Source organism: Nematolebias whitei, chromosome 7 (assembly GCF_014905685.2).
Source record: "Nematolebias whitei isolate Nwh7 chromosome 7, NemWhi1, whole genome shotgun sequence".
In the NCBI taxonomy this organism is placed as follows: domain Eukaryota; kingdom Metazoa; phylum Chordata; class Actinopteri; order Cyprinodontiformes; family Rivulidae; genus Nematolebias; species Nematolebias whitei.
Window position 1 is genome coordinate 42,209,867 of NC_056504.1, and position 25,570 is coordinate 42,235,436.

Genomic DNA, 25,570 nt, shown 5'->3' on the forward strand with positions numbered 1-25,570 from the left:
TATATATATATATATATATATATATATATATGCAGCCACACAACAAAATAGAAGTTGGTACCTGACTTTTTTTCACGGTATCGTGCTCACAACATGAACAAACAGATGTACAGACAGATATATTTTCAATTCCCCCTTTTCGCTGCGCTACAAGGGACAAAAAGAAAAGGAAAAGTTCTTGCTTATTTTATACTAAATTATAAAAACAAATAGGCACCGTCACCTTCATGTCACGTCAAAGTCATTTTATACTGCAACACAAAAAATAATTAAAGAACGACACAAAAAAATCTCTAAATTGATAAAAACAAATGCATAAAATCATTCAACAAAACTACTATAAAAAATTAAAAATCAAGTTGTTAAACTTTATTTCAGCCAAATGCCAGTGAGTCATGGTGGGACATAATCTGAATTTAGATCTTGTGGCCTCAGCAGCAAACACATTACTAAACCCGCCTTTATGAGAAATGGTGCATTTAGTTTATACAAAGACTACAGTTTGTTGGTTTCTTCAGTGGGATATCATCTCTGTATTTCTTACGACCCTCCATAATAAACAGAACTGTCTACCTTCCAGTTCTCTGAAGCTCTTGGCCGTGGTGTTCTGCATGTAGGGGTTCCTCCACCTGCACGGCTGTACCATTAGGGACTCCTGGCATTTTCCTCTTTTCCTGCAGACACAAGCAACAAATTTAAAAAAAAAAAGAAGCAAAATATTAGACCATTAGCGTTTCATTAGAACCAAATGGGGCCAAAATTTCAGGCTGAAAAAGAAACCCAATCCTTGTTGTGCACCTGAGAAGGGACATTCTTTGGGGGCTCAATACGAATTGAAGGGTCCCACTCTCCTGGTGGCAGCACCGTCACCTGATCCAGGAACTCATCAATCCCTGCCAACAAGTCACTTCTGTCCTTTGCTTTGTATGCTACATTATGGAAGATCTGAAGCAGAGGGAGGGGAATTACTTAGGAAATGAATTCTATGTTTTTGTAGGGCAGATCTTGAAGAAGAGCTTTCACCTCATCTGTCATGATGGTTGCCATAGAGCGTCCAATTTCATGGTACTGTTGCTCCTTCCCATCAGGGCCCAGAAGGATGAAGAGGAACCTGATTTGAAAAAGCATTTAAACTAAAGTATATAAAGTGCTCCTTCATTGTTGAAGTGAATGACTAACAGATCTGAAGAGAGCTATGAGGGTCTACCTGGTGGGGATGGGGACCTCAGTGAGTCCGGTGAGGAGGACAGCAGGGGAAAGACGGACAAATGCCACAATGGGTCTCTCTAGGAAGTCCAGTACTCCAACCAGAACATTGGAGGCCTCTGCACCCTCTGGAATCTTCTTCATGAAGTGAAGGTCGACCTGATGAAATTTCAAATAAACAATAAATAGGAGTTTACAGTAATCCCTCACTTATCACAGGGGTTATGTTCCAGACACCCCCGCTATAGGTGAAAATCTGCAAAGTAGGTACGTTATTTTAGTATTTATATATATATTGAGGCTTCATAAACCTTTCCCACACTCTTGCAATGTTCTAAACTCTCTTAACGCTCTAAAAGAGCACAGTGAAAGAGACTGATGCTATGGTTACAGAACCAATCAGCGCATGGGGGCAAACTGACCATCGGGAGCACCGGGACGTTTCCCGATGGCCTGGCCCCCTCAGTGATTGCTGAGGGGACTAAAGGCTTGGTTTGGGTCACGCTTGATTATTTTAAATAAACAATTCATGCCACTCACTCTGGTAACCACCTCACTGAAGCTTCCACACCAGTGATGGGGAAAGACAGACCTCCCCCACACCCTCCTTTTTCTTTCTGAGGTTGTCTGTCACAGCAGAGCAGAGACACACATCAGGTTGCATGTCCGCATTTTGTGTGTCTCTGCTCTGCTGTGAAAGACAGCCTCAGAAAGAGAAAGGAGGGTTCCCCTCGGCGATCACTGAGCGGGCCAGGCCACCAGGAAATGTCCAGGTGCTCCCAGTAACCAGTCCACCCCTCAGCACAATGCTCTGGTTGGTCGCCTTCCATCAATCAACCAATCCTGTGTCATGTACAATCTTGCGTTGAAAACCCACGATAGAGTGAGTCCGTGAAAGTCGAATCACGAAATATCGAGGGACAACTGTAATATAATTTTCAGTGGTAAATATAGAACTGTGCTAAAGTTTTGAGTTATCCCTCATTTATTTGTATGCTGCTTCCAATGAGTCAGACCTTCTTGTAATCTTTAACCTTGGTCTTAATTTTTTTTTTTCATCAGAATTCATAGGACTTGAGCTGTTTTTTTTCACTCCATCCATCAGCCCAGGACCTTTTAAATTTTCACAAGATATTTTTTAGTCTTAAACCTGTTAACGCTGATCTATGGATCATTCAGATCATTAAACGCTCCTAAACTTAAGGCATGACCCAGGGTGGCGTCAACACATATCGCAACAGACATCTTAACCAAAAGCCAGTTTTCACTTAGATATTGTGATATTGGCAGCTTGTCACAAATACACAATTTGTTACCATGTCCTTGGTTGAATCTATAACAAACACCAACGAAAACAGTTTGACTCATATATTTTTAGCAGGAACAAGGCAACTGCCAGAGCGCTATCTGCTGAAAACAAGGTAACAAAAAGTTGATCAGTTGAAGGATAGGACATCTCTTAGGTCTTCTGTCAGTTTTTTCGGTCCTTTTTTCTGTTTCTTAAATACATTGTTGTTTATTTGTTGCAAACCAGTTTTATTTTGTTCTAGCTTGAATACTTTTTGTTTTATCCACTTTAAAGATTACAAGATAATCTGGCTTCTTAGAAGAAAAAGTAAAGAAATTAGATTGTTTGAGAACTAAAATGTTTGCACAGTATTATGCAAAATAATAATAAAAAACTGTCTCCTGAAACACTCTTCCTGCTCTAGATTAATATTCTCACATTGCAAATGCAGGCCAAGAGACAAAAACTTGGCACAAGAGATTTCATACTAAGTAACTGCTGCTCTACAGTTGATTCCTATGGAGTGCAATGTGAACAAACTAATATTTGTTAGCTTATCGCTGCTGCCCTTAGGTTAAAATGACCCAGTCATAATTTTTTTTTCAAGAGCAGCAGGAGGGTTAAACAAGACTGAATGCCATGCATCTATGAAAATACATTACACATGTATTACCACAACTTTAAAGCATATTCAGTCCTTTAACTTGTGGGTTTTCAGTCCAAACTGATCAAAGAAAAGAGCACAGTCTGTTGGTTTACCTTACTGAGGTCCGGTTGGCTGCTGTCCGGTGCAGCACCGTTCTTGGCTGGTTCGGCAGGTGGAGGAGGCTGCGGAGATGTAGCTGGCCCTAACAGAGGATTAGTTGTAGGTGTACATGTATGAGAGAGAACGAGTGAATCAGAGTCGTTTCTTGCCAAAATAAAAATTAACTAAAATTTCGTCAAAGGCATTTTTGTTTGTCTTCCAATTACAATGCCAGTTCATTTTGTTCTTGGACAGAGTGATGCCATTGGTTTGTCTCTCACCAGCAAAGCCCTGTTTATTTTTTCCACGTTTAACTCGAGTTTTATCTAAATACATTAAAGGTTTTGACGGATTAATATTCAATAGGATGGAAGGCGGTGTGAAAAACCCACCGATGCCTTGAGGCTCTGACGGTTTGCGTGTTCCCTCTGTGATGGAGCGAACCATTGGGATCAGGTTTTTCTTCTTCTCGTTCTGGTGGTGGTGTCTCTTCAGCAGGGCCTCGCGGACCCTCACTCTCACACTGTCGTCCAGTTCATGGGAAGCCTCCTGGTGGTCCAGCACCATGTCTGCAACACAAAGAGTTGCCCTTCAACCCCCAATCTACAGTGTCTTTAGACTGCAGTTATCTAAAAAGTAAACATACTTTTGCATAACTTAACCAAAACTTTGGTCTTCTTAATTTATGCAAGCTATTATGGCTGAGAAACTTGATTAATAATGCAATAATAAAATAACACAAGCTATTATAATCTATTACAAGCATGTTTTTGGTGACTGAATTGTTCAAATTCATGTTAAACAACCTGTTCAGACATCTGTCCATGTGTTGGGTGCTCGTGTGCAACATTTCTGATCAAACAGGGCTGCAGAATAAATCGCTTCTCCCCGCCTTTAAAGCCAACCTGCTGAGTCAAGCCTGGATCATAACTCACTTCCTGCCTTCAGACACACAAACTGGCTGCAGTGTCTGGATTTCTACTGAGCACAATTTGAGACCAGCGATAATGAGATGACCTCAGTGCTGGTTTTTCAGCCTTGTTAATAAGAATGGTGGCAACAGAAGAGCGCAGAGAAGCCTGCAGTGAGGCAAAACCTGCAGAATGAAAACCCTGGGGGGGAAGTGTCGGGTGGGGCAGGACTCTGCGGCTTCAGGCTTTTTGTGGAGTCGACTCTTCAAAAGTAAACAAACTGTAAAAAGCACAAACGTCGTGGAACATGTCTCCTTTATGTTTCAAAGATGAAATAGTGCCATTCTTTTGTCTTTCTCATTTTTAGACCTGCCTGCGGACATTAACGCCAAAAAAATACATTTCTAAACATGCTGAACATTTTACACATGTGAGAATGAGAGTACAATACGTCTTAATAATAAGTTGAGAAAAAGTATTTGTCAAGCGCCCCAATCTCAAAGTTATTATCAAATGCTGACATGCTCCTCTGGTTCTCTGGTTTGGTTCCACTCAGAGCTTGTGTCTCGGTAACTTTTAGATCAGGGGTGTCAAACCCACTTACAAAAGGGGCCAAAACTAAAACCTTTTTCAAACTAAGGGCCGGTTTCAGAAGCTACATGAACTCAAGTTAGATACACAACATCTTTTCTTGGTTGCAGGTTCCTCAACAAGAGTTAGACTGTTCTCATTTACATTCTCTATTGCACCTTTGAGATCATAATCAAAGATTACAAAAAAAAAAAATAATAATTAAAGTGATAAAAGTATTTTACATTTAAAATAACATCTTGGGGGCCAAATAAGATGTTAAGGAGGGCCACATTTGGCCCCCGGGCCTTGAGTTTGACACATATGTTTTAGATCAAGTGGGAACTTTAAGGTTCCTTCACATAAAGCATCTTTGGAACAAACAGCTTTTTCTGTGCAACAGATTAGCATGCACAAATCTCCTACAGATCTTAAACATCACTCAAATGAGACCAACAGATAGGACCTCATCCTCAGTACTGAGGATGTTGCTCTGGTCTGTCTGAATAAAGAAGGAGCTGAGTCGAAAGACGAAGCTCTCATTTCACTGGTCTGTCTACATTCCAATCCTCACCTCATAAGGTGTGGATAGTGAATAAAAGAACAAGATCCCAGATACAAGCAGCTGAATGAGCTTCTTTCATGAGACGTCCCGGTTCAACTTTAAAGATGGAGAGGAGCTCGGAGTTGAGCCACTGCTCCTCTACATCGAAAAGAGTCAGCTGAACTGGTTAAGGCTTCTGATTATGATGCCTTCTGGGTACCTCCTTTCTGCTGGTTTTCAAGACATGTCCCTACTGGGAGGAGACCCCCGGGGTAGACCCAGAACTCCCGGAGGGATTGACCTTGAATTCCCCAAGGAGGAGATGGGGAATGTTGCTGGGGAAAGGGTCTCTGGGGTTCCCTCCTAAACTTGTTGCCTCTGTGACCCCATCAGAGATAAACAGCAGAAAATGGATGGTTTTAATCAAAAGAATAAATTAAATCAAATCTATAAATAAATGCTGCTTTGATAGACAACAATGGCCTTAAGAAGCTTAAGATAGATAAGTAGTTATCTTTAAAATTATTTTCAGCCCTGGAATATTTTAAATGTTTTATATCATAGTAGAAAATCATCCTGAAGTTGATGAATCATTTTATCAAGGCAACATGTTGCATGAAACAATTAGCAACCTGTTTTCTGTAAAAAGGTGTATTTTATCCTCCTCCATCCTCCTGTTTCTGCTTTCAGAGTGGCCATTAGGAAGAGTAGCTGTGTGTGTGCAGAAAAAGTGCTACCACGTGCTAAAGATCTATGGGAATAATGGTCTGATTTCTTTAATTTCCCGCCCTGTTCAGTGTGACTCAGCTTGTGCTGTGAGTCCTGAAGGTCCAGCACACACCACACCACACCACTCTGCTGCTCACAGATTCAGAGGCTTTACCTTCAATGTTGTGTTTGCAAGCAGTCAGTGGAAACCGTGACTCTTCTTTTAGGCCTTAAAAAGTGTTCAAATGCGTGTTGTCAAAGATATTTAACATTCAGGGTACCACGCTGGCCCAGTTCAACTCCTGGAGAAGAGACTACAAATCTCACTCAGCCTGGTTAGAAGCAGAACTGTCAGACAGCTGTTGTGCTGTAGTCACTGCAGGGTTCTGGATTCATAATGAGGTTGTTTCACAATGTGAACATCAAAATGAATCATCTAAAAGTCAGATGGTGCTTTTCAAGAACTGACAGTTTGTGTCAGATTCTCTCATGGTGTCCTGAACTATTTTCCCTATGTAAGGAGGATAAACCAATTTATTAAAGCATTCAAAGGCCACTTGACTGAGATAGAAAGCCTTATTTTTATCATCAAGTTTAATATTTACTCAAGGACAGTGGCAAGACGTTAAAGTACAGGAGAGGGGATGAGAGGACAATAAAATGTGAAATGCCACTCATGGACATTGACAATAAAAATGGTTCTTTAGGTTTTACAGCACTCTGGTTCTGAGGTATCGATGTAAAAATTCTCACCTGCTATCTCTTCAATGCAGTCTGCACGCATGTCGAGCAGCACGCTGCCGTTGATGATGCAGCTGCGGAGCTCGAACAGGCTGTGGAGGGAAAGAGTAGCAACGTAGGGCTTGCTCCACCTCTCCCCTCCGTCCTCCACATCCTCCTCAAACTTCAACCACCTGCAACATAAAGACGCCAGAGATCAGGAACCCCTCCCGTTTCTGTTCCTGTTTTTTTTTTTAATCATTAAAATATTAAGACTATTTATTGAAAGCCCACTAATGGAGGTTCTGGTTAAAACAAAAAGAGGCACTATGAACGAACTGGAGTTGGACAGAATGACATGTAATGTTTTTTTGATCTATTTTAAGAATGCTTTTAATTAAGCCTTTTTCAAAGACAGGATTTCTTGAAGTGCCAGCTTTTCACTAAACCCAGACACAAACAGATAAATAAATAAAAATAAAGAAAAATCTATTCTGGGGAGATCTATCTGAGATTCCACACACTTACTTTTGGATAAAAACTCTTGAGGGATTCCCATGTGTGCGTCTCCCCCTTGCCGTATGTCCTCAGTGTCTCTCCCTCGTGTGATCAGCTCCCACCTACACCACCTGTTGTCTTTCCCAGGTGTTTGGGTTCATCCCCTCGTTAACGTCTGTATGCAAGTCTGAGTCTCTGTGTTCTTCTTTGTCTGGGTATTGTATCCTGCATGTGTCCTGTTTCTGTCTCCTTCTGTGTCTCCTCTGAGTTCAAGTTTGCTGCATGTCAGCTTTTACTTTTCGGGATTAAAACTATATTTTACTTTAAATCCAGAGTTCTCTGATTCCTATCTACAAATTAGGTTCTAAGCACAAGAAACGTGACAAATATATGGAGTATTAATAAAGTATGAATCCATAGTTCACAAAGACAAATTATTTAACAAAGTACTGTAATTTTCACTGTATAAGTCACAGTATTTTGCGTAAATTAGCATGCCTGTTACTTATACAACGAAGTGATGTATTTATGTTTTTTTTCTTTTCTTTCTCATATTTATAACCCAATTTTTGGCTGAGATCTGACGATCTAATTCATTCTGACATGGAAAATATTGAACACTACCATTTTCAGCCACTAGAGGGCGCTGAACTAATATGGCAACCAAGTGTCTCATTAATAGGTAAAAGTGGCTATTAATGAGACACTTGGCTTGCCATACAAGCCTCCTTCGTCTCGCTCCAGAACTCCTGGAGCAAAATCAGCTGCATTTCTCTGTGCCGCCCAGGCAAAATGCAGCTGATTTGACCATTAAAGTGCATTTATTAAGTAAAGGTTAAACTGAGACACCTTTACTATAATGTCGAGCAAACAAATAATTGTTTTTAGGCGGTTATCTTGTTAAATTTTTGGAGAAATGCATAGCGTGTCCTCTGTCTGCGCGCTCCCATGAATCAGCTTTGAAATGCAGCTGATGTGACCATTAAAATGCATTTATTAAGGAAAAGTGTAACTTAGACACACCTTTACTATAATTTCGAGCAAACAGATAATTGTTTTTAAGTGTTAATCTTTTTAAATTTTTTGTTAAAGTCCTCCTGTGCACGCTCCTGCGGCCTGGCAGCCAATCAATTTTTGGCACAACACTGGCCCACATTTCTGGGTTGTCAGCTGTGACGCGTAATAGATGTAACTTATACAGTGAAGCGACATATTTATGTATTTTCCACTTTATTAGACTTATTTGGACTGACGCGATTTAAACAGCAGCGCAATGTTTACGGCAGCAAGTACGGTAATTACTTTTTTTTTTTTTTACATTTAAGGTAAAGTATTAAATGATGATCCCTGTGTGAGTAAAGTCTGTCTGACTTGATATTTCTTCAAACTATTGTGATGGCGTTCATTGGTCCGAACATTTTATGTATGTATTATCTAACATCTGGATTTAAATGATTTCTGCCCGTAATGACATGTGTCAACCAAAGTGCCGAATTCATTCTAAACATCTAGAAAATTGCTCGACAAATTAATGAAACTTTTAGAAAGTTACCATGTGGTGCTCGACTACAGCTGTTCAACTTTTGGATTCAATTCAGTTTAAGATGGTGTCCACAGCTAATTATGCTTAGTGATAACAAACTGGTTGTAACCCAATCAACTTCATACATACTGGTCTTAAAGTTGGTGTTGCTAAAACTCATCTACAAATAATTTGAGAGCAAACACAACACGGAAGATATTTGCATAGAAGGTCAGGTAAAATGCATTCCTTCAAGGAACTCTAGTTTAATTTTTATGATCCCTAAAAGTTTGGTGCCGGCTACAACTACAGAGAATTTCACAGTAAAGAAAAAGTTTTTCCAGTTCTGTGCACACATTAGCTTATAAAATCTAATGTAGAGATTTGAACACTTCTTTTCTGTGACTTCAAAGTCTGACAAGTCAAGGTGAGTTTCAGTGTGAATGAAATCACCCCAGCTGTATGTGATTCCATTCATTTTATCCACGCAAGAAATGTTTCACTCGGGTTTACATGTAAAAAACACTCGTATACATCTGTCTTCATGAGAGCTCATCTGTGGAGCTGCCAGGCAGACCGAGGCCTTATTTGGCTTGCTCCCAGGAGAGACCCTGACCTGGCTGTTTCCTTCCACTCAGCATCCTTGTCATCCTTCACACAGATCTCGTCCAGCTCTGTGAACAGCTCGTGAGACACGTGTTCAGCATCCTCCTCTGTGCCGAGGATGAACTGGACCCGCTGGGACGGAGTGTCTGATGGAAGAACAGGAAAAATCAAGTGATAAAAACAAAAAGCTTTTTTTGTTCGTGTCATCTCTTTTAAGATGGCAGCACAAACACTTTCAGACAAGTTTACAGTGGTGCTTGACTGTTTGTGAAACCTTTTGATTTTTCTATATTTCTGCATAAATAAGAACTAAAACATCAGATTTTCACACAAGTCCTAAAAGTAGACAAAGAGAACCCAGTTAAATGAGACAAAAATATTATTTATTTATTGAAGAAAATGATCCAATATTACATACGTGTGAGTGGTAAAAGTATGTGAACCTTTGCTTTCAGTCTCTGGTGTGACACCCTTGTGCAACAATAACTAGAACTAAACGTTTCCAGTAACTGTTGATCAGCCCTGCACACCGGCTTGGAGGAACTTTAGACCATCCCTCCGTACAGAACAGCTTCAACTCTGGATGTTGGTGGTTTCCTCACATTAACTGCTGCTTCAGGTCCTTCCACAACATCTGGATTGGATTAAGGTCAGGACTTTGACTTGACCATTCCAAAACATGAACTTTATTCTTCTTGAACTATTCTTTGGTAGAACCACTTGTGTGCTGAGGGTCATTGTCTCGCTGCATGACCCACCTTCTCTTGAGATTCACTTCATGGACAGATGTTCTGACATTTTCCTTTAGAATTCTCTGATATAATTCAGAATTTATTGTTCCATCAATGATGGCAAGCCACCTTGGCCTAGATGCAGCAAAACAGGCCCAAACCATGATACTACCACCACCATGTTTCACAGATTGGATAAGGTTCTTATGCAGGAATGCAGTTTTCCTTTCTCCAAACATAACTCTTTTCATTTAAACCAAAAAGTTTGGTCTCATCCGTCCACAAAACATTCTTCCAACAGTCTTCTGGCTTGTCCACGTGATCTTTAGCAAACTGCAGATGAGCAGTAATGTTCTTTTTGGAGAGCAGTGGCTTTCTCCTTCAACCCTGGCATGCACACCATTGTTGTTCAGTGTTCTCCTGATGGTGGACTCATGAACATCAACATTATCCAATATGAGAGAGAAGTTACCCTGATTCTTTGTGACCTCACAAATTGTTCCACACCTTGCTCTTGGAGTGATCTTTGTTGGTCCACCACTCCTGGGGAGGGTAACAATGCTCTTGAATTTCCTCCATTTGTACACAGTCTGTCTGACTGTGGACTGGTGGAGTCCAAACTCTTCAGAGATGGTTTTGTAACATTTTCCAGCCTGATGAGCATCAACAACAATTTTTCTGAGTTCCTCAGAAATCTCCTTTGTTCCTGCCACGATCCACTTCCACAAACATGTTGTGAAGAGCAGACTTTGATAGATCCTGGTCTTTAAATCAAACAGGGTGCACTCACACCTGATCATCATCCACTGTTTGAAAACACCTGACTCTAATTTCACCTTCAGATTAACTGCCAATCCTATAGGTTCACATACTTTTACATCTCACAAAAGTATAATATTGGCACTTTTTCCTCAATAAATAAATTACAAAGTATGGTATTTTGTCATTTGTTTAACTGGGTTTTCTTTATCAACTTTTAGGATGGTTGTGAAAATCTGACGACGTTTTAGATCATATTTATGCAGAAATATAGAAAAATCTAAAAGCTTCACAAACTTTCAAGCACCACTGTACACACAGATCCAAAATGTTGACTTGCTCCTGTTCCGCGTCAGCTTATTAGGAACCAGTCAATTATAGCCCGAAGAGGTGTGTGTTTACCAGCATGTGTGAAAAACACACAGTATTAACAGGATTAGGTTTAACGGCAGATTCCTCTTTGTGAGGAGCTTGAAAGCTGTTTGTAGCAGTAGTGTGTGTTTCGCTTGTTTGAAATGATTGGTATTAAAAAAATAAAAAAACCAAGGCAGGTGTGTTTCTGTGTGTTACCATGACTGCTGGCAGTCGTCTCACTGCCCTCAGTTTGTTGTGTTGTGATGCTTCCTGCCCTCCTGTCTCTCCTGCGGTGACGGGAACTGTGGGCCTTGTGGTGACGATGGCTCTGCCTCGGCATCCGGACCCCCACAAACAAAGTCCTGTGACCTGAGGGGGGCATGAAATACAGGATTTTACCTGACTGAGTAAAGATTTTGTAAACAGACAACAATCCCAAACAAACAATTAATATATATATATATATTTAATGAATTTATTAATTTCAATTTTGCTAACTGACATGGAAACAAAGGTAAAAACATTAAGTCCTTTATTCCTTTTGCTGACAGACAAAACTACTAAAAACATGTCCCTGAGACTCTGTGCTGTGATGTGCATGTGTGTTGACCTTTTAATGACCTTAGGCTCAATAACAAGGTTTAAATGGACTCTGGGTAAAAATAGCATCTTCAAATATAATTATATAAGAGCAGTAAAGTGGGAGCACTGGTGTGAGATGCTGGTTCAAATCTCCACAGGGAGGACTTGTGAACAACACTTTCCTGCTGCTGCACTCTCACATTAGGCTCAGCCGCTGCCGTCAGCGATTATCATCAGCTGATCTGACTTTACGCGCTGCGATAACAAGAGGCTGAGCGAGACGTGAGCTTTTAATTTAATCTCAAAGCAGAAACTTCTGAAATTAACAAACCAACAAGCAAAACTCCAGATTATTTTTTTCATCCTTCACAGCAGATTTTGTTTGAACATTTATAAAGTACTAAGTAAAGTAATCTTATAATCAAAACATGCATGCTAGTATTTGTTACATAAAGTAATTTTTAGACTAACACATCTCAGTTCATTTAAAAAATTTATAATTAGTAATTAATTTTCAATTCATTAATTTTTTTATTTTTTCAGGAGGTCACCTGATGAACACTTTAGTTGAATTTTTAATGATTGACAGACGGTTAAATTCTGCCTTACTCTTAATTAACAAACAATAACATTAAAACTAATTTATGGCATCAGGTTAATTAATTAAAATTAATGTGAGTTCCATCATTTTGATCAAAAAACGATTACATGGATGCTCATTCGTGCCGAATGATTTCCATAAATCACTTTGCTTCTTTAGTATTTAGGTTGTTTATTAGAAATAAATATAGTATATAGCATGTATTGTATATGATTTATTCATTAAACAAATATATTAGAGCTTCATCTTGGCAGCAGTGTGTATTTTTTGTGTGACAGGTGGTTAGAAACACACGTGTGTTTATCCTGTTGCTGGTAACTAACATGCAGAAAAGTGTCAAATGTGCTCATGTTCAACAAGACAACTGAGCTTTGTGGAGATGCTGCTGGGCTTTAAATTAATAATATTAAAATCTTACTCCATCTTTTCTCAGAATAAGACATTTGGTTGGCGGCTTCAGGTACAATTAACTTTAAATTCACCAAGAACTGAAGGTGATAAGAACAGAGCTGCAGCTGATCTGGAAATATATTTATTTTAGCACAAAAAGCTTGTCTTGTGTAAAAACACACTCTTAGAAAGACATTTTCCATACAGTTTGTTTAATTTTCAGAATCATAAAATTATAATGTTTTTATCTGAGATATGATCAAATAAAAAGTATAAAGATACTTAACTGTAAAAAAAAGACCATTAAGGTTATATTTCTTGTACAATATTAGTACAGTATGTTTTATTTCATATATTTACAGCAATAAAAACCTCCATATATGAGCTTCTTATTTACAGTGAATAATGTAATAAAAAGATTAAAATGCAGTGATTTATCAAAGGATAACCAGATGAAATAACATATTTTGTTAATAAGGGGAGTGGTGGCGCAGAGGTTAGAGAGGATAGGTCTGTGATCGGAGGGTCGCCGCTGGTCAACTCCCCGGCTGACATCAAAATGTGGGCGGAACAGGTAAAACACCTACACCTGCCTCCACCCTCACTTGCCCCACTCTGGGCTCATGAGCAAGGCCCTTAACATCCCCCACCCCAGCTGCTCCCTGGGCACCCCATGGCAGCCCAGTGCATCACATGTGCACGTTCACATGTGCAATGGGAAAAATGCAGATAATGAATTTCTCCATTGGGGATTAATAGAGTACAATAAAATAAAATAAAAAATGCCCAAAAGTGAATAAAACTCACCTTCCAGTTCTTCTTTCTCATAATGAATGTTCAACACTGAGCTGGTTCCTCCCTGGTCCACCACCACCTCCTCATCTGGCCTCTGACACACACACACACACACACACACACACACACACACACACACACATACACATACAGTTTAATGTCACATATCAGAGGGTTGCTGATAATTTACTCTGTTTTCCAGCAGAATATCCTGTGTTCAAAAACACATTGTATCGTTGGAAATCACAGTGTTTTTTTATGTTGCAGAATATTAAAAATGTCTGAAAGTGTTCTGTATTAGGGATTATTCAGATAATCTGAAGTGGAGTTTTGCAATTCTTATTACAATCTACTTTAGTTTGAACACTTTTAAAGTATTTCCCTTGAAGGAGAAGCGACGGACACTGTGACCAAGTCAGTTCTTGGCACAAGCTTTTCAACAAGAAGCATCAAATTCCAGAAGCTGAGTTTGTCATAAAAAACACACAAACACATCTCGGAGGTCCAGGTAGTCTGAGTCACTTAAAGCTGTGCTTAGTTCAACACTTCAAACTTCCATCCATCCATTTTGGGCACCATGGACACGTCTACAGTCCATCCCAGGGACACATGGAGACAAATGAGACAAAAATTCACACTCTCACTCACATTCAGGCTCATTTTAGTTACTGAACGTGCATTAAATCTTTCAGCTGTGAGGCAACACCTCTAACTGTTCTCCTCTATATAAAATGAACAGGTTCATCAGTGAGCCTGCTGGAGTCAGAATGTTGCTGCACATTATTTAACTATCCCGGTGACAAGGGTTCCTCAGTAGCAGTGTTTGCTCTTGTGCATTGGTTGCTGTTGCCCATGGCCATGCGTCTGTCCCATGATAACAAGGGCAGAGTCTTACAGGAATCTCATCTGTGTCTCTGCTGCAGCTGCATCGTCTCTGATCCCTCAGTTCTCTGCAGCAGATTCATTTCTATCCTCAGCTATAATGTTACAGATCACCTCAAATTCAACTCCTGAAAAGATTCAGTTAATATTTTTATCTAATTGCTGCAGTTTTTAAAAAGAGCTTTGAGGTCACATGACACATGTGCATGCTTGGTCTGGGACTGCTTTCTTGCTCCATGCTGTTTCATTGGGATTTTAGTTTCCATCCGTGACAGCACTTTATTGTCCCGAGACAGTTCAGTCCACTTGCAGAACGAGTCTTAATTACAAAGACATGTTTTGTTCACCCACTGATTGTGATTTGTGGTTGTATTTATAGATATATATAAAAAATGAAAATGTGGAGGATGGATGCGTTTTTATTATAACTCTGAGTAACAACTTTACATAAACTGAAACTCCTCATTTGATTGCTATTGTCAAAAACAGATAAAAGTTCGTGTGAACGGACTTTCACACTGGCTGTTGTGTTTTAGTAATGTACAGATTTTAACTCTGTTTGAAAAGCACTTTTTTTGTTAGATTATTTAAAGTGTTTCAGTTTTTTCCTCGTTGCCCATTTAATTCCTTACAATTATTTAATTAGCAAAGAGACACTTTTTGTTTTTTACATAAAGTGGCACTGTTGGTGATGTTAAAACTGAGATAATTGTGTATAGATGTGTGAGACAGAAACGTGTCAAAGCACAGATCGGAGGATGAATATTTCTGCATTTTTCTATTAAGTCTAAAAGCACCTTTCCTCTTTAGAAGAAGAGTGCAATCATCTAAGCTGTTTCTAGATCTGGTTGTAGACCTCATTTTTATAGACAGTGTTAGTCAAAGGTTTACATTCATGCCTCTTAGACATGAATGTCACATTATTTGGGGCTTCTAATGAGTTTTTTTGTAACAATTCTTTTTCCAGAGTGGAATCACTAAACAGCATGCAACTTGAATTGTTTTTAAAAACAGGAATTGGGTGACTTGTGACCTGCCCAAGGCCCCACGCCTCTCTCACCGTGACTGCTGGATATAAAAAGATGGCCCCCACGACCAAAAAAGGAAGAAACAAATAAATATGATGGATGGAAGAATTGGGTAAACAAGTTCTATAATCCACACAGGGTCAATATTACTCATACAAACTCAAATATGTACATGCACTCAATCCAAGAAAGTCAGAGAATAATTTTAAGGAGATGGAATTGTTGTGATACTGCTACTTCCTCATGCGGATGAGGCGAGCTGGACTGGGAAGCTCAGTCCTCACCTTCTTCTACGGGTTTGCAGTGGAGAGCATCCTGTGCTCCAGCATCAATGTGTGGCATGGAGGCTGCACAGAAAACTGTTGGAGTCAGCCTCACAGACATTTACACCTCCAGATGCAGGACGAGGGTCACCTGCATCATGAAGGACCCCACTCACCCAGCACACACATTTTTTTGCCTCGCTCCCCTCAGGCAGGAGGTTGAGGAGCATAAAGTGTAGAACCATTAAACTGAGGAACAGCTTCTACCCTGTAGCTGTTAGACTCGTGAATCTCTAACCATAATAATCACTGCTCACTACAGACTCATGTTCAGGCTGCTGTTTAATACATCTTATTGTATTACTTTATCATTGTTTAGTGTATATCTCAGATCCTTTTACACTGTTTATTTTTTATACTTGCTATTTTTGGGTGTAACTGAGACCTTGAGTACAATTTCGTTCCACCTCATGTAACGCATGTGCTGCGAATGACAATTAAAAAAAACTTGAACCTTGAGATTGTTCAGGAACATCCCAGGATCCTTCAAAGTTAACGCATATCCTGAACAGGAAACTGCCAGAGCATCAGTGTCACCATCCACAGTAAAGGGTTTTACATCGCCAAGACTGAGATGGTGTCGACCAAGAAAGAAGCCCCTTCTCTAAAAGTGACACCTTCCAAATTTATTCAAATTTACAGAATGACAGAAACAAAATTTACAATGACAAGGAGTATATTACAAGGACGTGTGGGTGGGTTTAAAAATATAAAAAACACTGTATCGATTGTTGAGCATGGTGGAGGTAAAATCATGCTACGGTATTAGTGCAGTGCAAGTGGATGGAATAATGAACAGTGAGGTCTACCTCTAAATTATTTAGCTTCACTTCAAAACGGCAGCCAGAAACATGAAACTTGAAACTACCATGACAAAAAAACTCAAACAGCTCTGGACTGCGCTGAAAAACCAGTGTCTGCGTCTGCACCGAATACCAAGAAGAGGTCAACTCTCCAGCAAGACAGATGCCAGAAGCTGATACAAAAAAATGTGACTGAGGTTCAGTTTTATGAAGAACGTTTAGAGAACATCCCCACTCGGTTCAAACCTAAATTCTTCTTTTTAAATATCGTTGATGCTGCATGATTTGCAATGATTTCACCAAACAAAAATCTAAAAATGGCTCATTCATTCATTCAACCTTTATTTAGACAGGTAAATCCCATTGAGCCTCGAGGACTCATTTACAAATGGTTCGAATAATTCATTAAAAGCTGATCCTCGAGGCTCAATAAGATTAACCTGTATAAATAAATGGTGAATGAATTTAAATTATGACTGTATGTAAACTTCTAACTGCAGCTTTAGGATCTACCAGCCAAAACTTTCTGCGCTCTCATAAATGGCCAAACACACACAAAGTCTTAGTCATTGCAGCTATGCAGAAAAACATAAGCTTCTATGTCTCTTGTTGTGACTTGGGGCTCAGGATGGATGCATTTGAACGGGATAAAGACATGCAGCAAGAGTGAATGAATGAATGAGCAACTGTAAAAGCTCTCTGTCCCTGAACGGATGGCAGAAAAATCAGATCAGATCAATTTGAATCCATCTGGTCCACATCTACAGAGACAGAACAAATCCATTCACGTGAAGCCTGTTTGATGTTCATAATTACAAACTAAATATAGTTACTAATCACATAATGAAAGAAATTAAGCATGTTGAAGCATCCTCTGTAGGCATCAGATCACTAAATTCAATTCTCGCCTCTTTCCCCAAACGTGTGCTGTTCCTAACGCAGAGCCACACAGATCACAGCTCAGTGACGTCACCTTCTCCATGGCAGGCTCATGCAGGCGTTTGTTTTTGAACAGGTTCATGGTTCCCTGTCATTCACATCTCACCCCCTCTGTACTCGAGCTAATTAAAAGCTCACATGGCACTTAAACTTTGCTTTGCTCTCTGTGAGTGAAGCCGTTCACTTGCAGATGATTTTCCACTAAAAAAATAATAATGTGCGTGCTGTCACCAGATTCTATCACCTGGCAACCGATCTCTTTGTCTTCACTCTTGTCCTCCAGCTGAGAACATTCAGGTGGGTCCATGACTCAATCATTTTCCACAGGGATCTGCGTGACTGTGCCACATCATCGCTCCTCTGCTGGACCCAAAATGGCTGCATGTCCTCGCAGCTCTGCACTTGACTTAAGCAAATCAGAAGGTAACCAGCTGTGGCATACCCACACCGAGGCAGCCAGAGAACAATCATGTGATATGCTGATGATATAAAGACACTATGACGTGAATTTGAAGCACTGAGCATTGTATTCATTATCACATCACAAGCCATCCATCCATCCATCCATCCATTTTCTTTACCCGCTTATTCCATTTTGGGTCACGGGGGTCGCTGGTGCCCATGTCCAGCAGTCACTGTGCGAGGGGCGGGGTACACCCTGGACGGGTCGCAAGTCCATCACAGGGCCACATAGAGACAAACGAGACAAACAAACATTCACTCTCTCACTCACACCTAGGGACAATTTAGTTACCAATCAGCCTAACATGCATGTTTTTGGACTGTGGGAGGAAACCGGAGTACCCGGAGAAAACCCACGCATGCACGGAGAGAACATACAAACTCCACCCAGAAGGGCCGCTGGACCGGGGTTTGAACCAGGGACCTGCTCGCTGAGAGGCAGCAGCTCTACCAGTTGCGCCACCGTGCTGCACATCACAAGCCTTTGGAGCTAAAAATACTCAGTTCTGCTCACAAGATGGTTTCAAAACAGCAAATCCTTCACTTTCTTTCAAGCTTACACAAGTTTGAATGTATAAATTTATTCATCTAGGTACAATAGACTTATTAAAATCCATTTTGTGTAGGAAAATGTGCAAACTGTTTTAGATATGCTGATGTGTTCAAATAGATAATACAGATTCAGAGTTATTAAAAATTCCTAGGATTGAGGCCTTTTAAAAAAAAATTTGTGCACAAAAAATATTGGTGTTTTTTATTTTTTATTTTATTATTTATACTGTTTGGAGATGACCAATACATTTTGAAATCAGACAAAGAGACAAAACAAAACTGAATTCATCAATTGTACTTATCTTCTAACTAAAATGTCCCCCAAACCTGCATAATATAAGAAACAGAACAGGTGTCTAAAATCATGCTCAATAATCCAGGTATACAATCCAACATGTTTCAGTCAGGTCATCTGGACAGGAACAAGGAAGGAACAAGGAAGAGGGCTGGCAATGGAGGAGGGGACGTGACAAAGAGACCATCTTAGCACCAGCAGAACTGGTTTGTTCCACTTTGGAGTAAGCTGTTAGGGGAAGAATCAGTTTTGTTGTGTGTTTCCTTGACTGATGAAGCCTTCCGGATCGAAGGCGAAAAGTTTCAGCACAAAAAATGAAACTGTCCAGATGACCTGGCTGAAAAATGTTGGATTCTATACCTGGATTATTAAGCCTGGACTTTATTGTTTAGCTCCTGTCAGCTGCTAATTTTAGCAATTTATGCTCCTTTCAGCTCCTTTCTCGTATAAATTCTGCTTTTCAATCGGCTTTTTCTGCTAATTTTAGTCTTTTTTTCTCACTAATTTTCACCTTTTGTTCTTCTTTCTAAAAATTTCAACTTTTTATGCTCCCTTCAGCCTCTTCTGCTCATTTCAGCTTTGTTTTATTTTCATCTACCTTGATTTCTTCATCTCCTTGATAATTTTAGATTTTTTTTCTGCACATTTCAGTTTCTTTTTTTGCAAATATCAGATTTTCTGTAATCTAGTCAATTGCGCTCTGCAAATTTAAGCTTATTCTGCTAATTTCTGCTACATTTCTGCACAAATCAGCTGCATCTACACATTTGTACTGTTTTTCTCCTGCTTTCTGCTTTTATTTTCCTGCATTTAGCAAATGTCAGCTGTTCAAATTCAACTCACATTAACAGTTTAGCGAGGAACCCTTTTCAGCTGGTTTCAGCTTCTTGAGCTGCTTTCAGCAAAAATGATTCAGCAAAAAATATTCACACTACATTTTTGCAAGAAATACAATTTCTCTAGTTTTATTTTATTTCTTTATTTCTTGTAATTGTGTAAAAGGGATTTGATTTGAATTACTAAGACTGTGAAAAAACTCCCATGGGGTTTAGACGAACTCCGAAACCCTTCTTAACTTCCATTAAACAACTTCCTGTAATGGTCTGCATCAATCTGAAGGTCAGTTTAAGGTCAGATGTGAATCGGTGTAATTGTGCATCCTCAAAGTGTTTTGTCTATAATTAGACATTCTTGTCCCAGTTTATTTTTGATGACTTACTGATCTTTAATACAAAACAATCTTTGTGTGGCATGTTTTTTTTAATCCACAGCTCTGAATCACAAGATGCCTTCAGACGAGAACATCTAAAGTCCCAGCATGCAAAAGACAAAAATAGAGAAATGCTTTCACTCTCACTGCTAAAAAGAGGTTCAAGATTTATTTTCCAACAAGGCGAATTGTCCTAAAAATATGTTGGATTCCCAAAATGGTAAAAAAAAACTACAGTTACACACTGTCCTATTTACGAGCATGAAAAAACACTTATGGAGAAATTCAGAGATTGATGCACGATGATAAATCAGTTATTGATCTACAAACTGGGAGAGTTGTTGTATATTCTTATTCAAGACCTAAACTTTGATTACCTTCTGTTTTTATGTACCGGTACTCATTTGAATCTTGTTTGGGGTTGCCAGTCAAGACAAAAAAAGCCAACTTTAGAGTCACCGGTTAACTGAACATGCATGTTAGGTTTCTGGACTGGACCATGCACATGGGAGAACATGTAAACTCCACACAGGACCTTTTAGCCAGGAGGCAACAGAGCTTCCATCTGATTCACTTCTTTAAAATTTAATTTTGTGCATTTAAAAATAAAATATCAAGGGTACGAAAGCAAAGTGAAAAAAAGAAACCCCAATGAACTGTTCTTTGTTCTAAACATGTGCAACAATGATCTGCATCCTGGCTAAGTGGGGCAATCGATGTATTTCACCAAAATGTCCTCTCACTCTGTAAGCCTCGTGATGGAGCTGTGACTGGAGGCTCTGAGTGAAGTATGCTGAAAAAGACTGGACCATAAACTCCACATAAAACCTTTTACACCAAATGACCATTTCTCCCATTCAGCGAGCTCCAACGTGAAACGTCACCTGCTTTCTACACATTTCTTAACACAGAAGCATGGATATCATCATCTGAGTTATCAGACCAAGAAGTCATTTTTTGACAAGAACACAAAGTTAGTCTCTGTACTTACTGGCTTCTGGTTACGAGGAGAAAATTATGATATTGGTGTGAAAGTAAAGATGATGACCATCAGCCACACCAGCTCTAAAGACAACAATCACTGTTCATTCATTATTTATCTATGTAGCTCAGGCGTTCAGTTCTTTCAGGATACTTATTCCCTTCTAGCAAAACACTTTAGTCAATTATAGTCAGTCCTCTTTTATGCGTTTATCTCTGTCTTGTTTTCCTTCCCACAAAAACACCACCCTATTCCCCACTTTTTCACTCCGTCTCTGAAGGAAGATGAGCTGACGACTGAGATCCTGAGTCTGACAACTGGGCCTGTCACTTCCTGACTCATGTTCGTGTCTGAGAGTCCAGAGCGGCACTTCAAATCGTGTCCTCAGGCGACTTCTGCCTCTTCAGAGCACTGCAGCATCACCGGTATATACTACAGAGACACGAGCGACAGAGAATCACTCAGGGGAGGGGTAAACATGAATGGGGCTTCGAAGGAACATGAGTAATAGTGAATCAGCAAAACAGGAAAAAACAGAGAACTGGAGGAGGTCGGAGGATCGAGGTGCTTGTTATGACTGCTTCAGCCCACGAGAAGTATGACTCATACACACTTTATTCAGTACCGCACATATAAGTCTGCCTTTAATTGTTTTCTACAAATATCACAACAGCCTTGTGGGAAGAAGACTGTCATGCTTTAAACTGCAGAGATTCACCTACATGACAACAGGATGTAAAATAATACAAATCTATTGGTCTGGTTTTAGATTCTTGTAAGATTATAATGCTGTAGAAAAAGCAATAAAGCACTACAACAAGAACGTTTGATGCCTTTCAGTCTATAAATGGTGATGAAACTATCTCTGAAGAGTCTATACCCACATCCAGAGACAGTGTACAAATGGAGGAAATTCAAGGCTATTGTTAACCTGTCCAGGAATGTTCCTCAAACAAAGATCACCCCAAGATCAAGGTGTTCAGTCGAACCAGAAGGACCTCAAAGTAACATGCTTCCATCTAAAGGCCTTTATTCCATTGGCTAATATTAATATTTGTGATTCCACCAGTGGAGAGCAGAAACAATGGCGTGCATGGCCGGACTACAAGGAGAACGTCCAGAACACTGTAGTCTTCCTGCTTCCTGTTTGTTTAAAATCACAAGCCAGAAAGTTGTTGTAAAAAAACGTTTTGTGGAGTGGTAAGACTAAAAATAGGATCTTGTGGATTCAGTGAGAATATGTCTGATTGGGGGAAAGAAAACAGAACATTCCACAGATAGACCTCATCCGTGACTTGGTTATGTTGTGCAACATATCAGGGCTGATGTAGAGCATCATGTGGACAGCTCCAACTTGACCGGGACATGATTTTTTTTTTTTTTTTCTGCCCTGGATAATGTCACAACGCCAGATGATGCTAAAATCTTGTGGAAACAGGACGGTGGTTAGAACGGATCAGCACTCAACCTGCTTTTAGCTGCACCACTCAGACTCATAAAGATGTAGCTCTTTCTTTATCATAGGGCAAAATATGTTTTTTTTTATTCTCAGATTCTTAGATTGACTTCTAAAATAATCTCTCAGAGAGCAGAGATCAGCTCAATATGTTCACATTACAGTTTTCAATTCCAGCAGGAATACAAGCTATTCAGTGCAAGAGTTCCTAAGATATTTATTGCTTTTTATGGTCAGGAGTTTTCATAGGTTTAAACCATTACAGTCTTCTGAAGAAATTATTAAAGCAGCAATTGTCCCATTAAGTGTTGCTCTATCCAGCATTCCCAGGAGATCAACCATTGTTCTGAGCTCAGTCCTGCAAACTACTGCCAGTTTTATTGAAGTCAGGTTTTTTTTTTACACCACCTCTTATGTAATTTCCCATTAACCATAAAAATGGCTGCAGGTAGCGGAACGCGCCCTCGAAAACGGCAATCAAACTCGGAATTATACAAGAAAAAACACACGTCTGTCTACAAACGTTCATGTGCAAACATAGACATTTGAAAGGTGTCCCAATCTTTCAAACACCTTTGTATTTGTTCTTCAAACTGGAACTTTCTGGAATTATCCATTCATGGAGACTCTGTGAGTCCAAACTAAATATCTTACATTAAACTGTGACCCGAGGCATGCCACATAAATACTACAGTTATCGCTCCTACATATGACACCTCTTGAAAAAGCAAAATGCTTTTGAGGTTTTACAGTCTGGTTTTACACAGCACCGAATCAAGCCTTTTAAAAGTTTTTAATAACAAACTTTTAGCCACTGACTCTGGAGACGTCGTTGTTCTCGTGCTTTTAGACTTTGCTGCCTTTGACACTGTGCAACATCAGATTTTGCTTTCTCGTTTGGAGCAGTGGGTGGGCATTAGAGGAGCAGCACTGGAGTGGTTCAGATCATATCTGAGCGAGCGAACTTTCTGTGTCACCTCCTCTGCTCCGCTTTCATGTGGTGTCCCACAGGGTTCCGTTTTAGGGCCCCTTCTCGTTTGTTTTTATTCACTTTTGCTTGGGTCTATTTTTAGAAAGCACTGAATTTCTTTTCACATGTATTCAGATTAGGGCAGCACAGTGGCGCAATTGGTAGAGCTGCTGCCTATCAGTGAGCAGGTTGCCCTGGTTCAAATCCCTGCCAGGGACCTTTTGGGGCCTGTTCTCTCCGTGCATGAGTGGGTTTTGTCCGAGTAATCCAGTTTCCCCCCACAGACCAAAAATATGCATGTTAGGCTGATTGGTAACTCTAAATTGTCCCTAGATGTGAGTGAGAGAGTGAATGGTTGTTTGACTCGTTTGTCTCTATGTGTCCCTGTGATGGACTTGCAACCCGTCCAGGGTGTTTCACGCCTCTAGCACAGTGATGGCTGGACATGGACACCAGTGACCCCTGCAACCTGAAAAGGATGACTTGGGTAAAGATAATGGATGGATGGATGGATGCAGATGATTGTCAGATTTATATCCCCCTTAAGAAAAAAGACATTTTCCTCCGATCCACTACTGAAATGTTTCTAGGACTTAAGGACCTGGATTGCTCTAAACCCCTTGAATATGAATGAAAAGAAGACTGAGGTCATGTTTTTACCCCACATGTAGATCTGCATTCCTTGGCTCAACATACTGAAGCCTCATACCTGGGTGTCAAAATGAATAATGAACTTAAATTTGAAAATCAAATCAGGGCCGTGGTTAAATCAAGCTCTTTTTCAGTTAAAGCAGCTGTCAAGCCATTTCTTACTAGAATGATGTTCAATACAGTAATCCACTCCTTCATAACCACTGGACTGGATTACTGTAATGCACTTTATATAAGGGTCTGTGTTTCTTTTATTGCTCACCTTCCAAAGATCTAAAACGCTGCTGTACATCTTTTAACTGGCACAAAAAACATGAGCACATTTCCCCATGCTGCACCGGCTGACTGTACATTTTAGGATTCATTTTAAATTTATTTTATTTTTAAAGCCACAAATGTTGCACCTTATCTTACCGAGCTGCTACACGCCCTCCCGTTCTCTCAGGTCAGCAGACCAGCTGCTCCTGAGAGTCTAAAAAAGCTAAACGAAAGCTTTGAGGGGATCGTGTTTCGCTGCTGCTGCTCCTAAAATGTGGAACGACCTGCGTTTGAGCATCAGGCAGACGTCCTCCCTGTCAGTTTTTAAATCACTTCTTAAAACCTATCTCTTCTCCTTGGCTTTGGTTTACTTTTAAATGTTTTTTTAAATTTTAGGTACATAGTGTACTGCATACATACTGCTGCTTGTTTTATTGACTGTAACTGTACAGCACTTTGGTCCTGAGGCTGTTTAAAGTGCTTTATAAATGAAGCTGGTATATGGTAACAGTTTTCAGACTTGAAGGGAAGCATTAACTCTCACAAGCACAACACAGTTTTAAAACATTCTCAGTTTTACTTTCTAAATATTACATTCAGTCATGTGACTGGTGAATATGGATCACTACAGCTAAATTGGATCTACGCCATTAAACTGATTAAAATCAAAGTAAGATACCGAAAGCACATGAATACTGCATATTTTGAATGGCTGACAGTGTTTTCTCCACTTTTCAAAGGCTCAATTTGATTATGAGGATCTATTTAATTATTATTCAATTATTCAGGTGCATAAATAAAAGTCAAAGCGTGTGAAACTTCCACAGTACTTCTGTAGTTTACATAAATGTTTTAATCTGGTGCCAAACACCGACAGAATGCTGAAGATATCCAAGTGTGCTTTAACCTTTTAGGTAATGACAGAAAATGTGTTGACCTAACTCGTTTAGTGACAAATTAATTTTTAAATTCAAAGCCTGAACTCTAAAATTATCCCGTGTGCGTCTGAAAGTTATTAGTCACTCGAGTGAATCTGTTTAAATTTAGCAAAGTGTTTGTAATAAATGGTGTTTCCTGAAAACATAAGAAACCTTTAGTTCATTTTTTTAAAGTTGGGATTTGTGGATAAGTTACAAAGAAATAAAATCTTCTGTGTTGATTCAGTAAACAACTTCAATTTGGAAGTTTGCAGAATCCCTTGTCAAAATATCTGAGCTTTCCCTTTAATG

The 25,570-nt window shown here is 39.6% G+C and overlaps 1 protein-coding gene across 1 annotated transcript in view; it reads right to left on the minus strand.

Moving 5' to 3' along the window:
* The window catches only part of slc4a8 (solute carrier family 4 member 8), a 35,929-nt gene that overhangs the window by 8,667 nt on the left and 1,692 nt on the right, over nucleotides 1-25,570 (minus strand). The window contains exons 2-11 of the mRNA XM_037679881.1: nucleotides 13,543-13,624; nucleotides 11,379-11,531; nucleotides 9,329-9,464; nucleotides 6,726-6,886; nucleotides 3,632-3,808; nucleotides 3,254-3,342; nucleotides 1,208-1,365; nucleotides 1,024-1,111; nucleotides 799-945; nucleotides 574-674 (exon numbers count right to left, since the gene is read on the minus strand). Coding sequence (XP_037535809.1) covers nucleotides 574-674; nucleotides 799-945; nucleotides 1,024-1,111; nucleotides 1,208-1,365; nucleotides 3,254-3,342; nucleotides 3,632-3,808; nucleotides 6,726-6,886; nucleotides 9,329-9,464; nucleotides 11,379-11,531; nucleotides 13,543-13,624 — 1,292 coding nt within the window. The remainder of the gene's footprint in view (nucleotides 1-573; nucleotides 675-798; nucleotides 946-1,023; nucleotides 1,112-1,207; nucleotides 1,366-3,253; nucleotides 3,343-3,631; nucleotides 3,809-6,725; nucleotides 6,887-9,328; nucleotides 9,465-11,378; nucleotides 11,532-13,542; nucleotides 13,625-25,570) is intronic.